The sequence below is a fragment of the Populus alba genome, chromosome 4 (assembly GCF_005239225.2).
Source record: "Populus alba chromosome 4, ASM523922v2, whole genome shotgun sequence".
Taxonomy (NCBI): Eukaryota; Viridiplantae; Streptophyta; class Magnoliopsida; order Malpighiales; family Salicaceae; genus Populus; species Populus alba.
The window spans coordinates 18,507,675-18,530,667 of NC_133287.1; the positions used below are offsets into that span (position 1 = coordinate 18,507,675).

Genomic DNA, 22,993 nt, shown 5'->3' on the forward strand with positions numbered 1-22,993 from the left:
CAATTAAAGCAATATCTTATCTTAATCACTTTAAAACGTCAGTATCTTTCATTGATTAGCATAACATTATGATGGATTCCATGTATTTTATATTTATAATTTTTAACTAAAATTTATATTTATAAAGATCAAAAAGCAAGGTGATAATCCAACATCTCTTCGACTTAATTTATATATAGGTCTGGCAATTACATCCTGGAACTCAGCATCTTGCTTAGCTCAAATAGCTATAGAAGCTAATAATCTTTCTAAACCTCATATTAGGTCAAAAGATTTTGTTTTTTTTTTTACGATCCTTAATATAAAATATTAAGTTCAAGAATAGTCATCTCTCTCACATGTAGATGTATAAAAATCTTCAAAATATCCTACCACTTATACCTCATTAATGATATATAAGTGATATTTATTTCTAAGTAATGATGTGTAAGTGATATTTATCTATTTTTAATGCAGATGTCAAGGATATTTTTCTTTATTAGTGCTATCAGAGAAAAATAACATTCAAGCCCCTCTTTTCCATAAATGAACAACATTCATTGGTTATAAAAATTTTATGAATCCTTTAATGAAAAAGAGTTCACAATCTTCATACTTTACCTATATATTTATTTTCATAGTCTTTCTCTAAAATATTTAGTTTTTTTTTCTAAAAAAAATACTTACTTAAATATCATAGAGTCCACATTTTCACTAAATAAGATCTTTTACAGATACTAGTTACCAACCATCTTGACTTACCAAGCACCAAGCACCCTAGCTGGGAGAATGAGTCAGATTGCTAAAATGGTCGAAGGCCCAAGACAACCTTTTTCTCCCCTAAAGTTTCCTAATAATGGTAGAAGAAGAGTTTCTCCTACGAGGATAACTACTCCCCCCCTACCAAATATGGATGTTGGGATTCCACCTCCTCTAGTTCTAAGGCTCAGTTTGATGAACCCCTGTCCCCTACTACTTCCTCTAGTTTCATGTTGAAACATGAACTCTTTACTAGAGACAACAACATCTTTGTTTCTAAGGACAAATCTGACTCCTTTTAGGTCTATTTTTATGATCAAAGAAAAGAAGAAAAAAAAAGTTTTTGGTGAAAAATATCTAGAGTGACAGTTTCTTCTCGAATTAGATCAAAATTACCTCAAAGATATTTTAACAAAACTATTTTTCAGAAATTATAAAAAATGAAAGTAAAAAAAATAGAAGAAAGAACGACTAGGGCTATAAAGAAAACACCTTTTCACTCTCATTATTGGATGAATGAAATTTTATGTATCTTAAATCTTTAGAAATTTATTCAATTGCTACATTGAATGCACACTGTTATTTTGTTTCCTAATAGACATCTTCTTGTTTTTTTTTAATGAAGATAAGCCACTTGGCATCTCTTTCAAATAAAGATGAGACTCATGGCCATGAAGAATCCTAACATTTTTTGCAAGATAAATCTCATGAGAAAGGTAAAAAGTCTCTCATTCATAGGACATACAACTCTCCAATAAAAAAACTTTCATAAAAGATGATAACCTTTCAAAATCTTTACGTATTAAATACGTAAAGACTTGGTGGGCTACTAATGGATCAACGTGTTTTATATATGTTATTTTACCTAAAAATCCATGTTTAAAAGGACTATAAACAAGGTGATAAGCTAACATCCATAGGTCAGCTACGCATTGAGCCCATATATATATGTGGGTTTGGCAAACTACAGATTCAATATCTTGGGGATCAGCATCTTGCATAGCCCAAATGGATATAAGATTGATAATATTTCTAGACTCCATATTGGGTCACAAGATTTCGTTTGTTTTTTATCTACACCCCTAGATTTATAAAAGTCTTCAAAATGCCCTACTGCTTATTCCTTAATAATGATGTATAAGAGATATTTATCCCTCATTAATGCATGTGTTAGTGATATTTTCTTTCAATAATGATATCAGGGCAAGATGAAACTCCAACATCTTATTTCCATAAAAAAAACAAGGCTCATGAGCTATAAAGATCTTATGAATCCTTTAATGAAAATACATTCACAATCTCTATTTTCAGAGTTTTTTTTTTTAAATATCATTATTCTTTATCTCAAAAGATACTTAAATATCAAAAAGTCCCAAAATCTTTCAAAAAAAAAACTTTTTATAGGTACCAATCACTGGCAATCTTAATTTATTAATTTATTAGACACCAACCATCAAGTACTTTGATTATAAAAAATGAATTATATTGTTAAAATTAAGAAATTAATCAATTAATCAACATATAAGTATTTTAAAAAAAATAGATTCTTTAGTACATCATCATATGCAATGCCTATTCATATAATCTCTCAATTAATATTACGTTGGAATACGCTTACTCACAAAATAAATAAAAACTTTGTAGATCACTTAATAATAATAATTTATTGCAACCTTATCTTGTTTCTTTGCCCCGTTTATCTCTCACAATAAAATAACCCACCCACCAACCAAAATTTATTAATCCCTGGGCACAAAACCGTAATTTCCTCCTCAAATCGCAACCAAACAGGAGGGAGAAACTGAAAGCGTTTTCCCAAAATGCCCTTCTCCTTCTCCTTGTTTACAAAGGATTCTTCAAAACCAACCCGTTTTTTTAGCTTATTAAAAATCAGGACCTAAACGTAATACCTTGTCAATTCCGAATCCGAAACACACACAAATTCCCAAAACCGACACCGTTTCAGGTCCCAAAAATTCTTTTATAAAACGACCCTTCCCCTTCCCCTTTTCCCTATCAAAAAACAATTTCAGTTTCTGATCTCTCTCGCGAGTCTAATCTAGGGTTAGGGCTTTTATCTCTTTCCCAATATGTCAGAATCAAAGAAGATCACTCTCAAATCATCCGATGGCGAGACATTCGTCGTCGATGAAGCGGTCGCCGTGGAGTCACAAACCATCAAACACATGATTGAAGATGACTGCGCCGATAACGAGATCCCGTTGCCTAACGTGACAAGCAAGATTCTTGCCAAGGTTATCGAGTACTGCAAGAAACATGTGGAAGCTGGTTCTGATAAGGATAAGAATGTTACAGGTGTTACTGAGAAGGATGAGTCTTTGAAGAGTTGGGACAACGAGTTTGTCAAGGTTGACCAAAATACCCTCTTTGACCTCATCCTGGTAAGGGTTCGAGTTTCCTTTTTGACCTTTTTTTTTATATTTATTGATTTGTCCTTGTTTGAGTTTTCTGCCTGGTATTTTGTTTAAAGTTTTTTTTTTCCTTTTTTGGTTTTATGGAAAATATTTTTTAAAAATCGAAAATGTTTATTGAGTTTCTAGGGATTGTGTTTTATGCTTTGACGGTTTTTTTTTTTTTTTTTTTGCCTGTTTGCTTTCAACCATCATTAGTTTATGACTCTCTTGCGCTAGAAAGTGTAGAAAGAAGGTACTTTTTTATTCTTTTAGATCAAATTTGATGTGAAATTTGGAGGGAAATAAGCTTTATGTTTGTTTCCTGCTTCAATGTATAATTCATGGCGGTTGAGCTTTGACGGCTTGCTTATGGCAATCGAATAATCTCAAGTTTGGTATATGTGGGCAGTTGCCAGCTATCTGTATTTGAATACTCTCATATGAGATTAGCCTTTTCTAAGGTGTTGCTAGTTATCATTTTCTGTGTATTTGTTTGTTATGTATACACTGTTGTGAATTAGCATTGCTAACATGTAATGTTGTTTTCAGGCAGCTAACTATCTGAACATCAAGGGCTTGCTAGATTTGACCTGCCAGACTGTGGCTGACATGATCAAGGGGAAGACTCCGGAAGAGATTCGCAAGACATTTAACATCAAGAATGACTTCACTCCAGAGGAAGAGGAGGAGGTGCGCAGGGAGAACCAGTGGGCATTTGAGTGACAGTTGAAGCTGTCCTCACAATGTTCATACTATGATAGGAATGTTATATAAATTGCTCTCTGTTATTTCTCTATCTAGTAGTAAGTTAATGTCTAGTTTTAAGGTTGAGGTCTCTCTCTCTTTTCACAGACTGCTGAAGAATCGCTTCAGACTTCCTCCCTATGGAGCTTAATTGAAGTTTGTCAGCGAACCTCTTTCTTATCGCAACATGATCAGATTTTATGTATGCAATTCATAATTAATCTGTCCTTGCTTAATTGATGCCTATGAATTGTCTTGCATTTTATAAAACAGCAGTTTCAACTTTCAACTCTGTCGAATGCCAAGTTATGATTTATCCAAGCAACTCTTTGTTCTTTGCTATTTTTTGTTTCCGTGCCCATGCGGATGGCTCTATTTGGACCTGATTCTTTGTCATTTCAATGATTTAACCACTTGGTTTTTACTCATCATGTGGTTTCGTTCGTTTATGGCTTGTGTGTGTATAGCTCTGGCTAAAGCTATTTTTTTTTATTGACCAAGAGTTTTTGAATGCAAGTGAAAACTGAATAATTCCAATGGATGCTGGCAAGAAAACAAAGTGCAGGGAAACAAGCTGTTTATTAGAGTCAACAACAATCTTAAGCATATTGTAGCTCAGCCTGCCCAGCCGGTTTTTTTCTTAATTTATTTTCATCCCTTGCCACTAGGGGTCCATTCAGGGCAAAATTTAGGTGAGAATATAATAAATCTCCAATGAGTGAAACGCACCATTTCAAGATGCAAACAGAGAAACAATCCTTTTCATATCATTGTGATAATACGTGGGATCTTCTAGGCTCTAATCCAATGTACCTTCAAACATTGTTCAATTGTATAAAATCTTTTATATATATATATATAATAGATAACTTTTTCCTAATAAAAGACACTTATCGTGAAGAAAAACTTTTGTTTTTAACGGAATGTTGTGAATTGTGATCATATATATATACAAGTTATGATTCTCTACGGGGTTAGTTTTTTCCTCCTTTATTTAGTTTTTTGCTTGTTCAGGAATCAATTTACGGAATGTCAAGTCCATTTAGAACTTGAGGTAGAATGAGAAGTGTAGATAGAGATCAAGTTTTTCTTCATGACAAAGTGTCATTATTAGGAAAAAAGTTATCTATCGCTGTATGTATACGAGATTAGATCACAGCAGTAAGGTTGTAACTAGATTTGGAATGTTAAAAAATAAAACTAAAAAAAATTAAATAAATATAAATAAATTTGAGTTAACTAACAAACTTATGAACACATAATTAAAACAACCTAATAAAAAAATAAAAAATAATAATTAAGCATAGTGACCCAGTATCTATTGAGCACTGTAACGTAAAACATAAAATTAAAAAATTAATTCTTTCGAGCAACATATATTATGTGAATGTGAAAAATCATTTGGAGAATTATTAATTATAGATAGTAATCCTAAAAATAATTATTAATTTAAGATTTGGTAATTAAGCAAAGATTTGACTTTCGGTCATGCGCGCCATGCTGTAAAAAGATACGATCTCTTCTTTGTTGTTTTCCCGGCCTTCGATCCTCTTGAATGTTGAAAAGAAAAAATAGCTGTCACATCCTAAAAGTAAGAATTTAACTATTCCTTTCTTATTATTTTTATAAATAAAAATTTAATTTATAAATTCATATACCCAAATTTGATACTCACAATTCAAGAACTCTAAACTTCAAGATAATTTTAGATCAATAAGTTAAAAATTAAATAATCTATTTTGTTGATGATTGAGAAAGACTACTGAGTTGAAGAACTTCATTGATTGGTATTAAAAATAAGATAATAAATGAGTGATACATATGTTTTTTTTTTTTATTTATACCACGATCTAAGTGAAGATTGACCTTCTTCCTTTTTTATTGTCTTTATTATAGATTAATTATATTCAAACTTATAAATATTTAAATTTAAATTAATTTAATTTGTTTTTAATTATTTTTTTATCTTGTTTAATATATTTTTTTAAAAAATAATTTTTAAAAATTTATTAATGACGAGGTAAAATATTATTGAAAGATCATAAATTACTGACAACGAATTTTTTTTTTTATGGATTATTTCCATTCATGATTACGTGCAGAAATGCACTAGTTCGACCAATAAATTCTTAACCTACCCCTACTTTTAAAAAATGTAAAATTTGACTATTGCATGCTTTCTATTTCCCAAAGAAGAGTGCCATGTTCCCTAACCTTTCCGTTGTGTTTGTTTTTTGAAAAATAATTTTTAAAAATTAATTTTTAAATTGTTTTATATTTATTATTAATAAAAAATTGGTCAATCAAAAATATTTTCCGATAAAAAGAAAATACTTTTCCAGTTAAAGGAAAATTTGGCTTGGTTTTTTAGAAAAATATTTTTCTTTTATTTTGGATGGAAAAACACTTTTCAGAAATTGTGAAGAATTTAGAAATGTCATAATATTTGCTAATTATATCAAATTTGATCCTCAAACTTTTGATTACTATATATATTTTGTATTGAATATTTTTTTTTTCAATTTCATCTCTTAGAATTTAATTTTTATATTAACTTTGGTTCTCATTTTTATAATTGGTATTTTCTTTTCCCTTATTATTTTTTAATTAAAATTTTTTATCTATCAAATTTGATACTCATTCTTTTGATTGTTACTTATTTTATTTGAAATAATTTATGAAATATTAATTATTATTATTAATTTTAATTTCTTCATCTTTCAGTTTTTTTTTTTATTTTTTAGATTTAATCTCTATTATTTTAATTATTATTTATTTTATTTGAGATAATTTATGAAATTATATATATTTTTTTCAATTTCATTCCCATTTAACCTTTTAATTTGTAAGATTTGTTTCTTATTATTTTAATAAACTTGAAAAAAATAAAACATTAACAAGTTATTTTTCCAGCTTATTTTTTATAATATAGTCAAATACTGGAAAGTGTTTTTCAATTTATTTTTTATTACTTTACCAAATATAAAAAAATAATTTACTTTATCGGAATTTCACTTTTTTTAAAAAAATTACTTTCCAGCAAATAAATATGGTTTAAATATACATAACTTTTCAGAACAATTCTTGGAGACATGTTTGCCAAATCAAGTCGATAAAAATAAAAAAAACAACATTTTATTTGAAAGATAGAATGATATACAAACAAGAAACTACACAATCATCATGCATAACAAGGGGTCCAGGAGAGCAATGCCGTAGAGGAATATAATTATTATTTTTTCATTAATATTTAATGAAAATTTAAAACAATGTGGGGTTGCCACCAAAGAAGACAAGAAATATATGATTAAAATTTAAAAACCAGTACCGACTTTAGGCGAGGAATGACAAGAAGGCGAGGGAAGAATAGTGGGCATTGGTGAAGAAAAAGAGTGCCAGAAGATAAACAAGCAATGTGGGGAGCAAGAAGCCAATGAATTTGCTCACAGTCTATAGTTACAAAATAACATAATTTGTGATGAAGTTAGCTGACTAATTGGGGTCGCGAGTGAGGTTTACTTGCAATTATAAATATTATTATTTGATTAAATAAAAAACATAATTTTATTATTGATAGGATCCATCATAAATTATGGTTGTGCCTGCAAGTTTATCAAAAGCACAATTTTGTTACATCTTGCATGGAGGAATCACTTAACAGTGTAGCCATGCTTCATTATTCACATGAAAAGTGGAGATATTCTTCACTGTTCTGGCCGGACTGGGTTCGGTCCAAAATTAAAATGATTTTGCTAAAATTTGATGCGGTTTGTACTTTTTGGATCGTTTTGATGTGCTGATATCAAAAATGATTTTTAAAAAATAAAAAAAAAATCATTAACATACATTTCAGCACGAAAAGTTATTTGAAAAGCAACCACTACCACACTGCCAAACACGCTCTAAACTATTTTTTGTTCAACCTCAATTTCAACCATAGTTTAAACCAAACATACATAAATATCAAATCAACCTTAATCTAATTTTTTTTTATAAAACAATAATTTTCAAACCATAAGCTCATGGATTTGATTTATGCCATTAGCTTAATGACCTGAGCATGAAGGAATGAAGATTGCCTTGTATCCCTCTTCTTCTCTTCGTAGCTATGATCTAGGGTGTTTTATATATGCGGTCGAACCGTAATTCTGAAAGATTTTAAATTTATTTTGGATTTTTTATATATTTTTTTAATTTCCCACAAAGCCACTGGCAAGAAAAAATAATCACATGGGCGCTTCTTAATACTTGAATTCTACTAAATTGGTCAATTGAACCCTCCCATAAGTCCCCATTTCTTTTAATAGGATCCTTGAATTCGACTATTTTTTCCTAGTTCTTGTCCCTTCAAAACTTCTAATTATCCGTCCTACTTCAACTGATAAAAGTCCTCTTCATTCTTCTAGTCTCTAGAAGTGCAAACTTATTTTACCGCTATCAACCCCCAAAAGGACCCATCACACCTTCCTTTTTTTTTTTTTTTTTTTTTATAATGGATATCTAACTTGTATATACCTCGTCTAATTTCAGGCCCTGAAGTTAATGACCATGTAAGCCTCCAGTGGCTCATTATATGAGCAACTTCAGAGCTCGAACTTGAAACCATAAAGGGAATAAATCTTTTGGTCCCAAACTCTTATTACTAGCCACCATCTAAATGGTTCAATCACACCATTTTTAATAAAATCCTTGACGCAATTATATTCACCAAATCCAACGGCCAATTCTATTTCTTGATCCATCGAACAACATAATAGACAAGAACATTTTAAGTCAGTCCTATGTTTTTACACGCCCAATTTAACACCACACTGTAAGATTACAAACATACCCTTAAAACACCGCTTCAGAAATCAGAATTCTGCTCCCATGTCTCCTCCTCAGTTTTTCACTTCTATTTTTGCTTCATTCATATGTAATATTCATGAAAAAAACACACACACGATTCTTCCTGATTATTCGAAGACCGTTCCTTTTTTAAAAAAAATCAAATAAAACCTTTTGTAATCTTGCGATTGTATCGTGGTAATCTTTGTTTTTTATTGGGTAGTTTTTGACGGATTTTAGCTGTTGAGCCGCTATTGTGTGGATTTGAGCTCGATCAATTTGAAGCTGCTACGTCTTTTTTTTTTCTTTTTTAATCGGTGAGTTTTTTGGCATTAATTATTTGGTTTTATTTTTATTGTATTAATGATTATTAGCTTCTTTTGATATTGATTGGTGTTTAGTGAAATTTTGATGTGAAATAAAAGATTGGTTTTAATCATGTGTTATGTTAATGAAATGCGTTTTTTTTTTTTATTAGATTGCAAATATTAGTTTAGGAAATGGGATTTTTGTTTTTTTAATATTTTTGTGAGTTATGAAAAAATCAGCGTTGATTGTGTAGCAAAGTATTGTTTTTGTTATTGCATTTGAATGGCAGCTCACCTGCCGATTTTTATTTTACAGTATAAAGGTTTGAGCTTCAGGGCAGTTTTTGAAAGAAAAAAGAAGCAAACTTTTTATTGTATATGAGCTGGTTGTCGTGTTAAGAAACTATTTTGAGAAAGAAGATGAGGGTTTTGAATTACATGCCACGTTACTGATTTTTTTTAAGAAATTTTTTTTGGTGGTAAACCTTTTTCGATGTGTTTTCAGCTAGAAAATATGCAGAATGAAAGTAGTTCCAAGGTTAACGGGTTTGTCGATGGTGGTGGTGATAAAAACAGCTTGGATCAAAGTGGTTCTATGGCAAATGGGTTGGTTTGTGAGTTGAAAGTTGATAGTGAAAACAACGTTAAAAAACTGGATGAGGTTGTTAGGAACTTGAATAATGTGCCATATATTTATGGACAAGATATTGTTAGACATAAAATGCACAATGTGGTTGGGGTAGTGAGTGAAGTTGCTGGTGAGTCAGATTCGGATGGAAGTATTATGGATGATGATGATGATGATGATGATGACGACGACGACGACGACGACGACGAGTGTGATGTTGATGAAGATGCTGGCAATGAGGGAGCTGATGGTGATGGTAATGATAATGATAATACCAATGGCGATAGGGGTGAAGGGAGCGATAATTATAAGAGTGAAACTCTTCAGACTGATCAGGTTCGAGTAGTTTGGATGGGTGATGTTAAAGCAGTTCAACATGTCAATGATGTAACTGTCATTGATCGAGGATTCTTACACGGGAACTATGTTGCATCTGCTTCAGATCCAACAGGGCAAGTGGGTGTTGTGGTGGATGTTAATATCTCTGTTGATTTGTTAGCTCCTGATGGATCCGTTAGAAAAGATGTTTCATCCATAAATTTGGTGCGTGTTAGGGAATTTTCTGTTGGTGATTATGTGGTCTTTGGTCCCTGGTTAGGCAGAGTTGATGATGTTGCAGATGATGTGACTGTGTTATTTGATGATGGTTCTGTGTGCAAAGTAAAGGAGGCTGAGCCACTGCATCTAAAACCAATTTCCAAGAGTATCTTTGAGGAAGATGAACTTTTTCCTTACCATCCTGGCCAGCGTGTAAGGGCTACCTCATCATCAGTTTTTAAAAACTCTCAGTGGCTATCCGGCTTGTGGGAAGCTAATAGATTGGAAGGTACTGTTACTAAAGTTACATCTGGATCAGTTTTCATCTATTGGATAGCTTCTGCTGGCTATGGACCGGATTCTTCAACTACCCCTGATGAAGAGCAGGATCCAAAGAACTTAGAACTGCTGTCTTGTTTTGCACATGCAAGTTGGCAAGTAGGTGACTGGTGTCTTCTCCCATCATCTGTTGCTAAATCATCTTCTGTTACTTTAGACAAGGATTTATTGAAGTTGGGAATCCATGACCCAGCCAAATGTGAATTGGATTCTAGTCAACTGGGAAATGGATGTGATTCAGAAGGAGTTGCAAATGAGGAAGTAGATGATACGAATGGATCGATGGCAATTGATCCAGTGACAGCACCGGATGGAAGTGTAGGCATTATTGCAAGTAATGAATCTAGCTCTTGTGGTAGTTCAACATCAGTTTCAAAGGTGCCTGCCCATCGCAGAAAGATACGTAAAGTTTTAATCAGAAGAGAAAATAAGAGTAAAAAAAAAGAGGAAGATTTTGAAAGAGCCCTTTTGATTGTCAACACCAGGACAAGAGTCGATATAGCATGGCAGGATGGAGCTATAGAACGTGGGCTGAATTCAACAACATTGATTCCAATTGATAGTCCTGGTGATCATGAATTCGTTGCTGAACAGTATGTTGTGGAGAAGGCCTCTGATGATGTTGATAACTCATTTGAATCTAGACGTGTTGGTGTTGTTAAAAGCCTTAATGCAAAAGAGCGAACAGCTTGTGTGAAGTGGTTAAAGCCAGTTACCAGGGCAGAAGATCCTCGTGAGTTTGACAAGGATGAAATTGTAAGTGTGTATGAGCTGGAGACTCATCCAGATTATGATTATTCCTATGGGGATGTAGTCGTTCGATTATCCCCGGTTTCTGTGTCTGATCAAAACACCTCTGATTTGGAAACTATTGGGGAATCAAGGCAGCAAAGCGGCCAAAGTGAGATTATTAATACACAAAAGTGCTTAGGACATAAGAAAGGAGAGGATGCACTGAGTAATGATGTTTCTATGGACTCCTCAGATCTCTCTTGGGTTGGGAATATATCTGGTCTTAGGAATGGTGATCTCGAAGTCACATGGGCTGATGGGATGGTTTCAATGGTATGCTTATGCAGTTTTTTTCTATAAATTTTTCTCAGTTTCCATTTTAAATTATCAAAAGTGGTATGCAATCAACTCTTGTTTTTTGGTATCTTCATGACTCAATTTCTTTGATTCCTGCAACTCCTTCCCGTGTAACTTTTTGGTGCAAAGAGTAGGAAGGATCCTTTCTATTTTTGAATTCTGCTCTACAATAGAGGAAAGAGAAAATACTCAACTTCTATAGTTTCTTATTTTGAGATTTTGGATGTCATTTTAAGTTTCTTTTATCTTCACAATTTAAATTACAAAGCTATTAACATATTCATTATGATGATGTATAGGCCCAATAGTTTGGTTTGATGAATTTGTTGCTCGGTTTGTTATTAGGTTGGACCTCAAGCAATTTTTGTGGTTGGTCGAGATGACGATGATGATTCAGTTTCAGCTGGGAGTGAAGTAAGTGAAGCTGCAGCTAGTTGGGAAACAGTGGATGACGATGAGAGGGACACTCATGATTATAATCAAGAGGTGTGTATCCATTTGAAACTGTAGCATGCCATTGTTAAACGCAATGGTGACTACAATCATAATGGGTAATCAGGGTAACATATGAGTGGGTCATAGGATGGGACCTAGCTTTCATAATATATCCTTGGCTGGGAAATATTTATAAAAAGTAGGTCTGTGAAGTTTGACTGTGTGAGCATTTATCAATTAATGATATGCTCACACTTTTTGTTTTTTAGATTTCAAGGAGAGGCATGGAAATTGAAAAGAAACTATGAAGCTTATGTAGATTCTTGATTTCATTATCTTAGTAATGAACCCATAATTCACCACTTGAAATATAGGATTCTATGAATATAACGTCACGCTGATATGGAGTAAGCAGTACAGTATAGAATCTAGGCTGTATACATAAATTTTGTTTTAACCTTTAACCTTGCTTTTCTCGGAATCTCTTTGGCAGTATCAGTTACTTTATCTTAGACATAGGAGCATCGCATGATTGGGTTCACCCATAAACAAATGCTAAATAATTAATGTCATTGGATTAACCATTCTCACATGAATTGAACATTCCTTAAGGTATACTCTTATTAGATTGGAAAGATATTGATATTTCAGTAACTGATGATAGTATCTGTTGTTCAGGCAGTTGGGCTGCAAGATGCAACTGGCATGAACTCAGAGGAGGAAGAGAGTGTGGAGAATTATAGTTCTGGAAGGAATGCAGCACTTAATTTTCCACTCACTGCACTTGACTTTGTTGCAAGATTGGCCACTGGAATATTTTCACGAGGTCAGAAAAATCTCGACCCAGATTTTTCAGGCTACCAAGGTCAAAACAAACAGCATTCTCAGGGAACAAGCTGTATTTCTGAAGAAAAAGATTCCAGTGACGAGTCCAGTGCTGAAAAATCTAATGTCAATAATAGCTGTGGTATGCAAAGTACCAATGGAAAAGACAAACATGTGTCAATGGAGGACCCAGGATCATCAAATGCAGAAGAAACTTCATGCAATTTAAGCACTGAAAGGTCAAATGCCATTACATGTTCTGAGGCTCGGATTCACCACTACTTTAAACATTTTGACACAGCTGAAGATCCTCTGGACCATCATTTTCTTGATTCAAATAGACTGGTATGAAGTGCTATTATTGCAATTTACAATTGTTCATTCTTCTGAACATAGGAGACTTAAATAAATAGTCAGGCTTTCACGGGCATTGAAGTAAACTCTTTCTCTCAGTTGATTTTCACATTCTTCAAATTCTCTTAGTAATAGACAACAGTGCAATGATTACCTCTTTTCTCAAGGTCTTTAAAGTGCTCATTTTTTTACTCTTATCACCTCATGGCAACAATCAAGAAATCTAAATGTCTTAAATGTGCTGTGATATTTTTGAATATTTTCTCATGCATTGAAGTTGGCAGATCAAAAATGGAAGGAAGTGGCTTAAGAAGGTTCAACAAGACTGGAACATCCTCCAGAACAACCTGCCAGGTTCGAGTAGTTCAGTTTATGTAAAATTTTATGCTATGTTCTAGAATATCTAGCTAGCATCATTTGGTCTTCCCATAATTTTTTTTTAACAGATGAGATCTACGTACGGTTTTATGAGGATCGAATGGATCTCTTAAGAGCAACAATAATTGGGGCATATGGAACACCTTACCAAGATGGACTCTTCTTTTTTGACTTTCACCTCCCACCAGAGTATCCTGATGTCCCTCCTGTAAGATGTACTAATCTTAATAATTGGTCTTTGGTTTGAAGGCTATGCTCTGATTTTGTATTGTTTGATGCAATTGGCCTTGAGTTTGACCTTGAAAAAGTTGTTCATGATTCTATTTTCTGTGTTCTATGTGATGTTGCAGTCAGCATACTACCATTCTGGTGGTTGGCGAATAAATCCAAATTTGTACGAGGAGGGGAAGTTGTGCCTTAGCCTTTTAAATACCTGGACTGGCAGAGGAAATGAAGTCTGGCACTCGTCTTCTAGCATCCTTCAAGTCCTAGTTTCACTTCAAGGGTTGGTGCTAAATTCTAGACCATATTTTAATGAAGCTGGGTATGATAAGCAGATCGGGACAGCTGAAGGAGAGAAAAATTCGTTGTCATATAACGAGAATACTTTCTTGCTAAACTGCAAGACGATGATGTATCTTATGCGAAAACCCCCCAAGGTAATATATTAATTCACAAGAATTACACTCCTTCCCAACTTTATTCATATTTTCTTTGTTTTTGTGTAAACGTTCAATTTCAGTTCATGGCAATCATTTTGGTTGACAAAGATGAAGGCAATGTTATTTGAACAAATATGCCAATTATTACAACTGAGTAAAGAACTATTTTATTTGATCCTTTTTTTTTCATAATTTTATTGGATTGGGACATTTTGCTAGACTAGATTATTTATTTGCTTTTTACTTGGTCAATAGTCCATATCTTTTCAGGCTTTGATCTGTACAAACAGGATTTTGTTCAGTTTTTTTGAGGGGAACATGACTTTTATTTATTGTGCTGCAGTTGTGCATGCATTACTTGGTAAAATATGCTCACTAATCACAATAATGTCTTGTTATGTTAATACACATCAGGATTTTGAATGCTTGGTAAAGGATCATTTCAGGAGGCGTGGTTACTACATTCTTAAGGCCTGTGATGCGTATATGCAAGGCAATTTAATTGGATCTCTCTCTCGAGATGGCTCTATAAGCAGTAAGGAAAGTTCCAATCTAACTTCGGTTGGTTTCAAGTTGATGTTAGCGAAGATTTTGCCAAAGCTTTACTTGGCATTGAATGAAGTTGGCGCTGATTGTCTTGAATTTAAGCATCTGCTACGGTCATAAAATTATCTAACAAGTTGGTCTTTCAATATTTGGATCAAACCAGCAAGGTCATGGTGTTTTCTTTTTTGTTTTCCCATTCATTCAATTGCCATTACTTTCAAATCCCAAGTACTTGTAAATGTAGAGTTTTCAGAAACATGAATTTGGGGTCAGAGACATTCAGTGTCTTTATTAATTTTAGGTCCTGGGGTATCTTCAGCAAATTAAGGCTCTTCATTTAGTCACATGATTATTCGATCATGGAACACAACAGATCAGGTCATGGAAGCTTTGCTTCTGACTTCTTGCTTTGACAATTCTCTGGTACTTCGGGATCCAGAAAACAGGATTTTGGATTGACTGTTTAATTTGCTATTTTATTGAAATGATGTATTATATGTAATTGAAGACAGAGCTTGCAATAATTTTATCTTTCAATCCTTAAGTTATATCGCAAACAGAAGCAATGTTGTGCGGATTTTACTCAAGCTTAGAGGTGTATCCTTTGAAGAAGGCTTTTCGCTAACTAAATATTTATCTACTGCTAATTAAAATGGTTCTGTGATGGTTCAATGGCTGGTGTTTTTTCTTCAGAAAGATGTTTGATCTCTAAGCTCAGTTAAGGTTGCAATTAAAGGAAGGAAAGGCTGCTGTATAGCATCGAGAGTAAAATTGGTGCATATTACAAACGCCAATCTCTTTTTTTTTTTTTTTTTTTTTGATTTGAGGAAACTTCACCTCCCAGAAAACATATTTTGTAAGCCTAGTTGAGTAAATAAAACCCCTGTTATTTCAGATTTTTACAAGATATATATGTCCGGATTCGAACTCAAAATTTGTTGTGTAGATTTCAAGTTATTTGTCATTCTACTACGCCCTTAAGCTAAATGACAATCCACATGTGGCTTTGATGTGACCTGAACTGCCATTGTATAGGGTTTTCACCTGAAAAAACATCACAGTTCGCGCTTCCCAAGATCCCAGAACAACCGGCGATTAAACACAGCTGCTCTCCTCCAAGATTTGTCCTGATGACTTCGAACCAGTCTAGGAAATCCAGATTCTGATGACGATCCTTATGAGCTGCAAAACCAGCAGAAGACCACAAATCTCTAGGCACTGAGCAAGCTTTAAAAACAGCATCATTGTCCCCTGAATCGTGACAATAAAATGAACACAAGGAATCTAAGTTCGAAAGACGATCCATTATGACTGGCAAAGGTAAAACTCAATCGTCATCGCTTGAAATGGCAGTTTCCGTTGCCTTCCTTTTGCTCGAAGACATTAGAAATCAAACGAAGGGATCGAGATGTTCTTATTGCGTATCCATAATTGCCAAAGTCATGTTCTGCTCAGCTCAGAAAATAAAAGACGAGAGAATGGAGTGTGATCGACTCTATTATATCCTCCATCAAAGACTTTCTTAACATCCTTCCATCTGCAAATTTGTATAAATTCATGATTCATGCCCTTTATTTATTGAGAACAGTAAGAGAAAGACACAGCTACTTGAATTTTAAATCCAGAAAAATCAGCAAGGCAGTGCTCCAATTGTCAAACTTGGATTTAACTCTACAGTGCAGGCTGTGTTAAGATCATTACGCTTGTTTGACCACTCAAACAAATAGTTGAATCATTAAGAGAATAAGCAAGAACCAACAGTCTGGCACTGATATGATTATTAACTCTTAAAAATTATTGTGCATCGGTGAACTTCATAACACAACACAATCATCATATACATTATTCCAACCACCGAGAAATTAAGTTTTAATTTATATTTTTAGTTTAACTTATTTGAATTTTTAGTTAAATTTTTTTTAATTAGATTTTATTTATTGAGTTTTATTTAAATATTGTTATATATTTTATTTATTGGGTGCATCGGTGAACTTCATAACACAACACAATCATCATATACATTATTCCAACCATCGAGAAATTGAGTTTTAATTTATATTTTTAGTTTAACTTATTTGAATTTTTAGTTAAAGTTTTTTTAATTAGATTTTATTTATTGAGTTTTATTTAAGTATTGTTATATATTTTATTTATTGGGCTATAAACTTAATTATTTATTTTAGTTGGAGTTTTAGTATTTATATTCTATTTTTCTAAATATTAGATAATTTTAATGAATTAAATAAAATTTACAAAGTTTTAGCCTTTTTATTTTTTTTTTTATAATCTCATTCAACATTAACCAATACAAAAGGTGCTAAATAGAGAGGGGGAAAAAAGGCAAGGCAAAAAAAAACACAAATCAAGAATCATACACCATCACCATTATTGACATTGCCTCTCCTAGCCAGAAACCTAGTAGGAGAAGTGACTGCAATAGTTATAGATACCTGTATTGAAACAAAGCCTTGGTACACACCACAACCAGAGTCAAAGCCCTACTAGTTGACCCAACAAGCTCAGTCGTTTGATTCTTTTTCTTTTTCTTCTCTTCCTCAATCATCACCATCAATCTATTATTGGTGTTGGAAATTTATTTTAATTAGATAAATTATAGGTGAATGAGACTCAAAAAAATCCTTAATTTTTATATATTTGATTCTTGATTTATGATGGTTAATAATGGTGAAAGTTAATTTTTATTAATTCTTTAACCTTTTAACTTTTAAAATTCATTATAAAAAGAGTGTGAAGAAAGGGTTTCTAGTTTGTATTTTTTTTTATTTTTCCACACTTTTTCTCAGTGTTTTCATCTTTTTTTATGCTTTGATTTTCCACTCAAATTTATAATTTATATTCACCTTGTTTAGAAATGCATCTAAACCAAAGTGTTATTGTTAGAACTTTGTTTATATATATAACTTCCAATTTTAGTTGGATCCGCAAAGCTGTGTTTGGGATTAAGCTTCATTCCATTAAACCAGTTCTGATACCATATTAAAATAATTAAGATCAAACACAAAAAAGGATAGAATTTTGAATAATCTATATATTATGAGTTTATTATCTTAACCTAAATACAAATAAAATATATATAGGTTAAATTAAAAGTATTATTCTACCCTTAATAAATAAAATTACATAAATATTATTTAAAATATGCCACTACATATCGGCATCCCATTATAATTTATAATAACCACAGCAAAAAAAATAAATAAATAAATAGAGAAAGGGAGGGAGGAAGAGAAAGAAGAAGAAAGGTGAAGATTCAAAAGGCATTTGGAGTTGCTTGTCATTCACGAGTCTTCCTTCTGCAAATCGCAAAAAAGAGGGTTAAAGCAAGTCCTCCAAGGATCAGGCGGTCATAAATCACTAGTTCTAAACGAACCAGATGGTCATAAATTGTCGTTCTCTTGGGTCAATTATCATTCCAATGTTATTTTTCAATATTTGGCTGCCTAATTACAGCTACCACTACTATTCTTATATATATATATATATATATATCATAAATGGCTGTCTTAAAGTCACTCCAAGGACCCCAAAATTTTATAGGTATCTAATAGAGTAGTAATGATTGCGATTTTCAATGTTTTTTATTTTAAAATATATTAAAATAATAATTTTTTATTTTTAAAAAATTATTTTTAATATCATTACATCAAAACAATATTAAAATATAAAAAATTATTAATTTTAAATAAAAATAAATAATTTTTTTAAAAACACGATTTTCATCCTTATTCTCCAACACTATTTCAAATAAAGCATTCTCGTAACCTCATTTGGCAGGAAGAGGTCCGAGAGAGACGTGGCTCCCGTTTCCTGGTTAATTAGGGGAACAGATTTGTTCACTTGAGTGGGTTCGGGCTCTTGCAGCATTGAAGATAAAAAAAAATTAGATCTCTAGCATTAGGCCAGTTTTTTTTTTTTTTTTTTCTATTTTAGTTATTTTCTAGGTTAATTTTATATTTTCATTAATTTTTCTACTTAACTATGAATTTTTTAGTTAAGTGCTTATATATAAATACTTGGATTGTGTTTTTTATTATTCAGACTTTAAAAAAAATAAAAAATTCTATTTATTTATCAATTTTATAATTTGAAAACCCTAGATTTTATTAAAATAATTAAGAGTATTTTTTAGAAATATGGTTGCGGTTGTTTTTTTAAAATATTTTTTGTGCCGAAATGTATCAAAATGATATTTTTTATTTATTAAAAAATTATTTTTAAGATTAATGTATTAAAAGAATCTAAAATATATAAAAAAAATTAAATTTTTTAAGACGTGTAAGATGCCTAAGTCAAATTCACATATAATATTAAAAAAAAAAAAAAAAGTCTTTTCTTATCTACAACAGCCAGCAATAAGACAACATCATGCAACATTTTATCAGATTCGTTTAAATCCAAAATAATAGCGTAGGAAATAGAAAACCATTTACCACCGATCATCAACGTCAAATCAAGGATCGAGACCCCTTCTCTCAATTTGTCTTTTGATGACTGATTATTTATTTCTTCTCTTGCTTTGTCGAGGTCGCACGATTGCTCATTTTGTCTGGTTATGAGAATCATCTCCTGTAAAAGCCAACAGTATCTTGTCTTTAAAGGCCTCCTAATATTACGCAAAGAGTCAAAATTGCTGGCACCTTTGATTAAGGGTTTGTTTATTTCTTGAAAAATGATTTTTTTAATTATTTTTTATTATATTTTTATTTATTTGTTTTTAGAAAAATCAATTAACTGAAATTATTTTTCGGTTAATTGAAAACACTTTTCTATTAAAGAAAAATTTAACTTGATTTCTAGAAAAATATTTTCTTTTTATTTTAAGTAAAAAATACTTTTTAGAAGTTGTGAAAAGTTTAAAAATATCATATTATTTACTGATTATATCAAATTTAATCATCAAATTTTTAATTGCTATATATTTTGTTTGAATCTTTTTTTTTTTCAAATTCATCCCTTAAATTTTGATTTAATTTGATTTTTATATTAACTTTGGTCCTTATTTTTATAATTGTTATTTACTTTTCTCCTGTTATTTTTTAAATTGAAATTTTTTATTTATCAAATTTGATCCTCGTTATTTTGATTGTTACTTATTTTATTTAAAATAATTTATAAAATTGTAATTATTATTATTTTAATTTCATCATCTTTTAATTTTTTTTTATCTATTAGATTTGATCTCTATTATTTTAATTATTATTTATTTTATTTGAAATAATTTACTAAATTAGATTGTTTCAATTCCGTTTGCATTCAATTTTTTAATTTGTAAGATTTGTTCTTTATTATTTTAATAAACTTAAAAAAAATATTAATAAGTTATTTTTCAATTTATTTTTTTATAACATAACCAAACACTGGAAAGTGTTTTTCAACTTACTTTTTATAACATTATCAAACATTAAAAAATAATTTATTTTTTTAGAATTTACTTTCTAAAAAAGTTATTTTTCAAAAATAAAATATTTTCATGTAAATAAACATGTCTAAGCCCCGGAAAACATTCGGACATGTTCTAACTTGGTGTTCCCTTACAAAAAAAAAAAAAAAATCTATGAACCTGGCCATACGTCTTACTAGAAGGTCTCTCCGTAGAAAATTGCCACTGGGCGATTTTGTATTCAATAAAAGAAAATCAAGACCTCCTTAATTTGTTCTGTTGCTTTTTTTGTAGAATTAAGGAGTTTGGTAAGCTATTAATTTCTGGATTTTTACGTTAATGAAAATGTTGTCTTTCTTGTATTTTCTTTTTAAAAAATTGAATATGAGATAATAATATATATATATATATATATATATATATATATATATATAAAATCATTTACGAAGGCATGCGCTGTGATTTGTTGCCTAAAAGTCATTTAATTGACTTTCATTTATTTTTCATTGAATTCTGTATTCATTTCTGTCATTATGCCGGCTGCTGGTGGGGACGCTTTTAATTTAAGAAAACTTTAATTATTCTCTTCAAATTTAATTTAAGAAAACTTTAATTATTCTCTTCAAATTTCCGTAGAAATCAAAGAAGAATGAAAGGTAGGTGTCAAATATATAGTTCATCCAACAGAGAGATCCGGAATTACGGATCATCCGAGCATTTAGACGTTACTCACACGATTCTATTACTTGAAAAATAAATAAATAAAATTGCAAGAAATATTAGACTCCACTGTCAAATCAAGGAATTTAGGAAACACAAGGACCCTACTCTAGAAGCAGCCTCATGTCTTTCAACTTTTTTATAGGTAAAAAATTAATCTTTTCATATTCTTTCCTTTTTTAAAAAAGAATAAACTACATAGCTATTTTTATTATGCTGTGAAACGGATTATTTTTTTTTAATATAAAAAAAAATATTATAGCGATGCCAACATTTAAGAAATAGTAAGAAAAATATGAGATTTAAATAATTGATTTGACTTGGTTTAATAAAAATCTCATACAAAGCTAAATGAAAAAAAAATCTCATTTTTTAATAAATTAAATGTTGAATGAAAAAACTAAAACAAAATAATAAATAAAAAAATTATTCAATTTAATTTGAGTCAGCAAACCAAATTTATTATCTAATTATGAGATTGAGTCTAATCTCTTGAACCTGTGAAACAAGTCATGGGGTTGGATGGAATCATAAAAGGAAATCTTAGAAAAATCAAGACGTCAGATTTGAAAGCAACCAAATAATAAAGGGTAAAAGTAGAAAAAAAATCAACAAAATAAATCCAAAAAATAGAATTGAGAAAAATAAGGATTAAAATTGATATAAAAATAAAAAATCAAATCAAAATGCTGAGGGATGAAAATAAAAAGAAAAATCCAATCAATAAAAGTATAAGAAAAAAAACAAATAACAATAAAAAAGAATGAGGAATGAATTTTATATAAAAATCAAATACCAATGAATGAAATTAAAAAAAAAATTGATACAATAAAAAAAAAATGAGGGTCCAAGTCAACCCTAGACCCACTTAATTCATGACTCGGAATATGAGATCAAGATGAATCAACTGAAAAAATGCAAAAAATAACAAAATTAAATTATCAATCAACACAAAGTTGAAGGATAAAATTAAAAAATAAAAAAAAGACTTAAAAATACCAAATTCAACCCATTTTAATCTTTTAAACTCGTGACATGGATCATGAGATTTAACCATAAAAGGAGAATAAAAAAAATATAAAGTTAAATTCTCAATTAACCAAACAATAAGGGGTAAAAATACAAATAAAAACCAACAAAAAAAGGTTAAAAAATTATATTGAAAAGAATGAGGACCAAAATTAGTACAAAAAAATAAAATCAAATATTGATAAATAAAATTGAAAAAAAAAAATAGTAAAAAAATATAAAAAAATAACAATTAAAAAAATAATAACCAATTCCGATATAACAATCAAATATTAATGAATAAAAATAAAAAACAATTAAATTTGATACACTCAAAAAAATAAAAAATAAATTTGATAAAATTAACAAAAGATCACATCTTTTTTAATATTAGCAAGGCCAGCGTGTTTTTCAAGATTGACGGGATAAAAAAATTAAAGAGTGTAGGACACAAAAAACCAATGGAGCACCAATATAAAGAGGGTGATGAGACTTTTTTAATGTGGCTTTGAAATGTGGTATTCAACCACCGAGAGGAATTGCCTGAAGAGCATGGGTGTTTTTTACTTGCTAGCGTGTGTATTACATGCCCTGATAAGTTTTTATTTAAAATAATATTATATTTTAATTAAAATATTTAAATGCCTCTAAGACAACTTGCCATATATATATATATATATATATATATATATATATATATGAAATGATATATAAAATGACACAAACACCCTTAACTGTAACTTTAAAAAGTTTGTAACTTTAAAAAATTTTAATTTTAAGTGTGATTTGGGTATCTTACGGTGTAAAAAAAATAATGAAATGCTTGAAAAGCTACTCACCTTAAGTTCAATTAATTTAGCTTTTAAGAATAATATAATAATTTTATTGTGCAACTAAAAAGTAAAAAGACCTATATATTTTGGTGAACTTTGATTTGGCAGTTTAATCTAGCTGAAAATATCATTTAACCTTTACCCCTCGTATAAAGTTATAAATTTTTTTTGTTGGCAAGGGAAAAATGATAATTTTACTTAGGAATG

General features: G+C 30.7%; 2 protein-coding genes across 4 annotated transcripts; both read left to right on the forward strand.

The window, feature by feature from the left end:
- The first annotated feature begins 2,735 nt into the window (after positions 1 to 2,735).
- Positions 2,736 to 4,185, forward strand: LOC118040443 (SKP1-like protein 1A). The gene is made up of 2 exons (XM_035047391.2): positions 2,736 to 3,140; positions 3,702 to 4,185. Exons 1-2 carry the CDS (start codon positions 2,829 to 2,831, stop codon positions 3,873 to 3,875), a joined length of 486 nt encoding a protein of 161 aa, XP_034903282.1. The 5' UTR covers positions 2,736 to 2,828; the 3' UTR covers positions 3,876 to 4,185.
- A 4,494-nt stretch (positions 4,186 to 8,679) lies between these two features.
- LOC118040442 (probable ubiquitin-conjugating enzyme E2 23) lies at positions 8,680 to 15,372 on the forward strand. Of its 3 annotated transcripts, XM_035047388.2 has the most exons (8): positions 8,680 to 9,040; positions 9,537 to 11,600; positions 11,970 to 12,110; positions 12,738 to 13,229; positions 13,523 to 13,592; positions 13,685 to 13,824; positions 13,967 to 14,275; positions 14,693 to 15,372. In XM_035047388.2, exons 2-8 carry the CDS (start codon positions 9,546 to 9,548, stop codon positions 14,942 to 14,944), a joined length of 3,459 nt encoding a protein of 1,152 aa, XP_034903279.1. In that variant the 5' UTR covers positions 8,680 to 9,040; positions 9,537 to 9,545; the 3' UTR covers positions 14,945 to 15,372. The 3 variants fall into 3 exon arrangements, with proteins under 3 accessions (XP_034903279.1, XP_034903281.1, XP_034903278.1); XM_035047387.2 differs by lacking the exon at positions 8,680 to 9,040 and having other exon boundaries at positions 9,050 to 11,600; XM_035047390.2 differs by lacking the exons at positions 8,680 to 9,040; positions 14,693 to 15,372 and having other exon boundaries at positions 9,049 to 11,600; positions 13,685 to 13,831; positions 13,967 to 14,182.
- Positions 15,373 to 22,993: the final 7,621 nt, after the last annotated feature.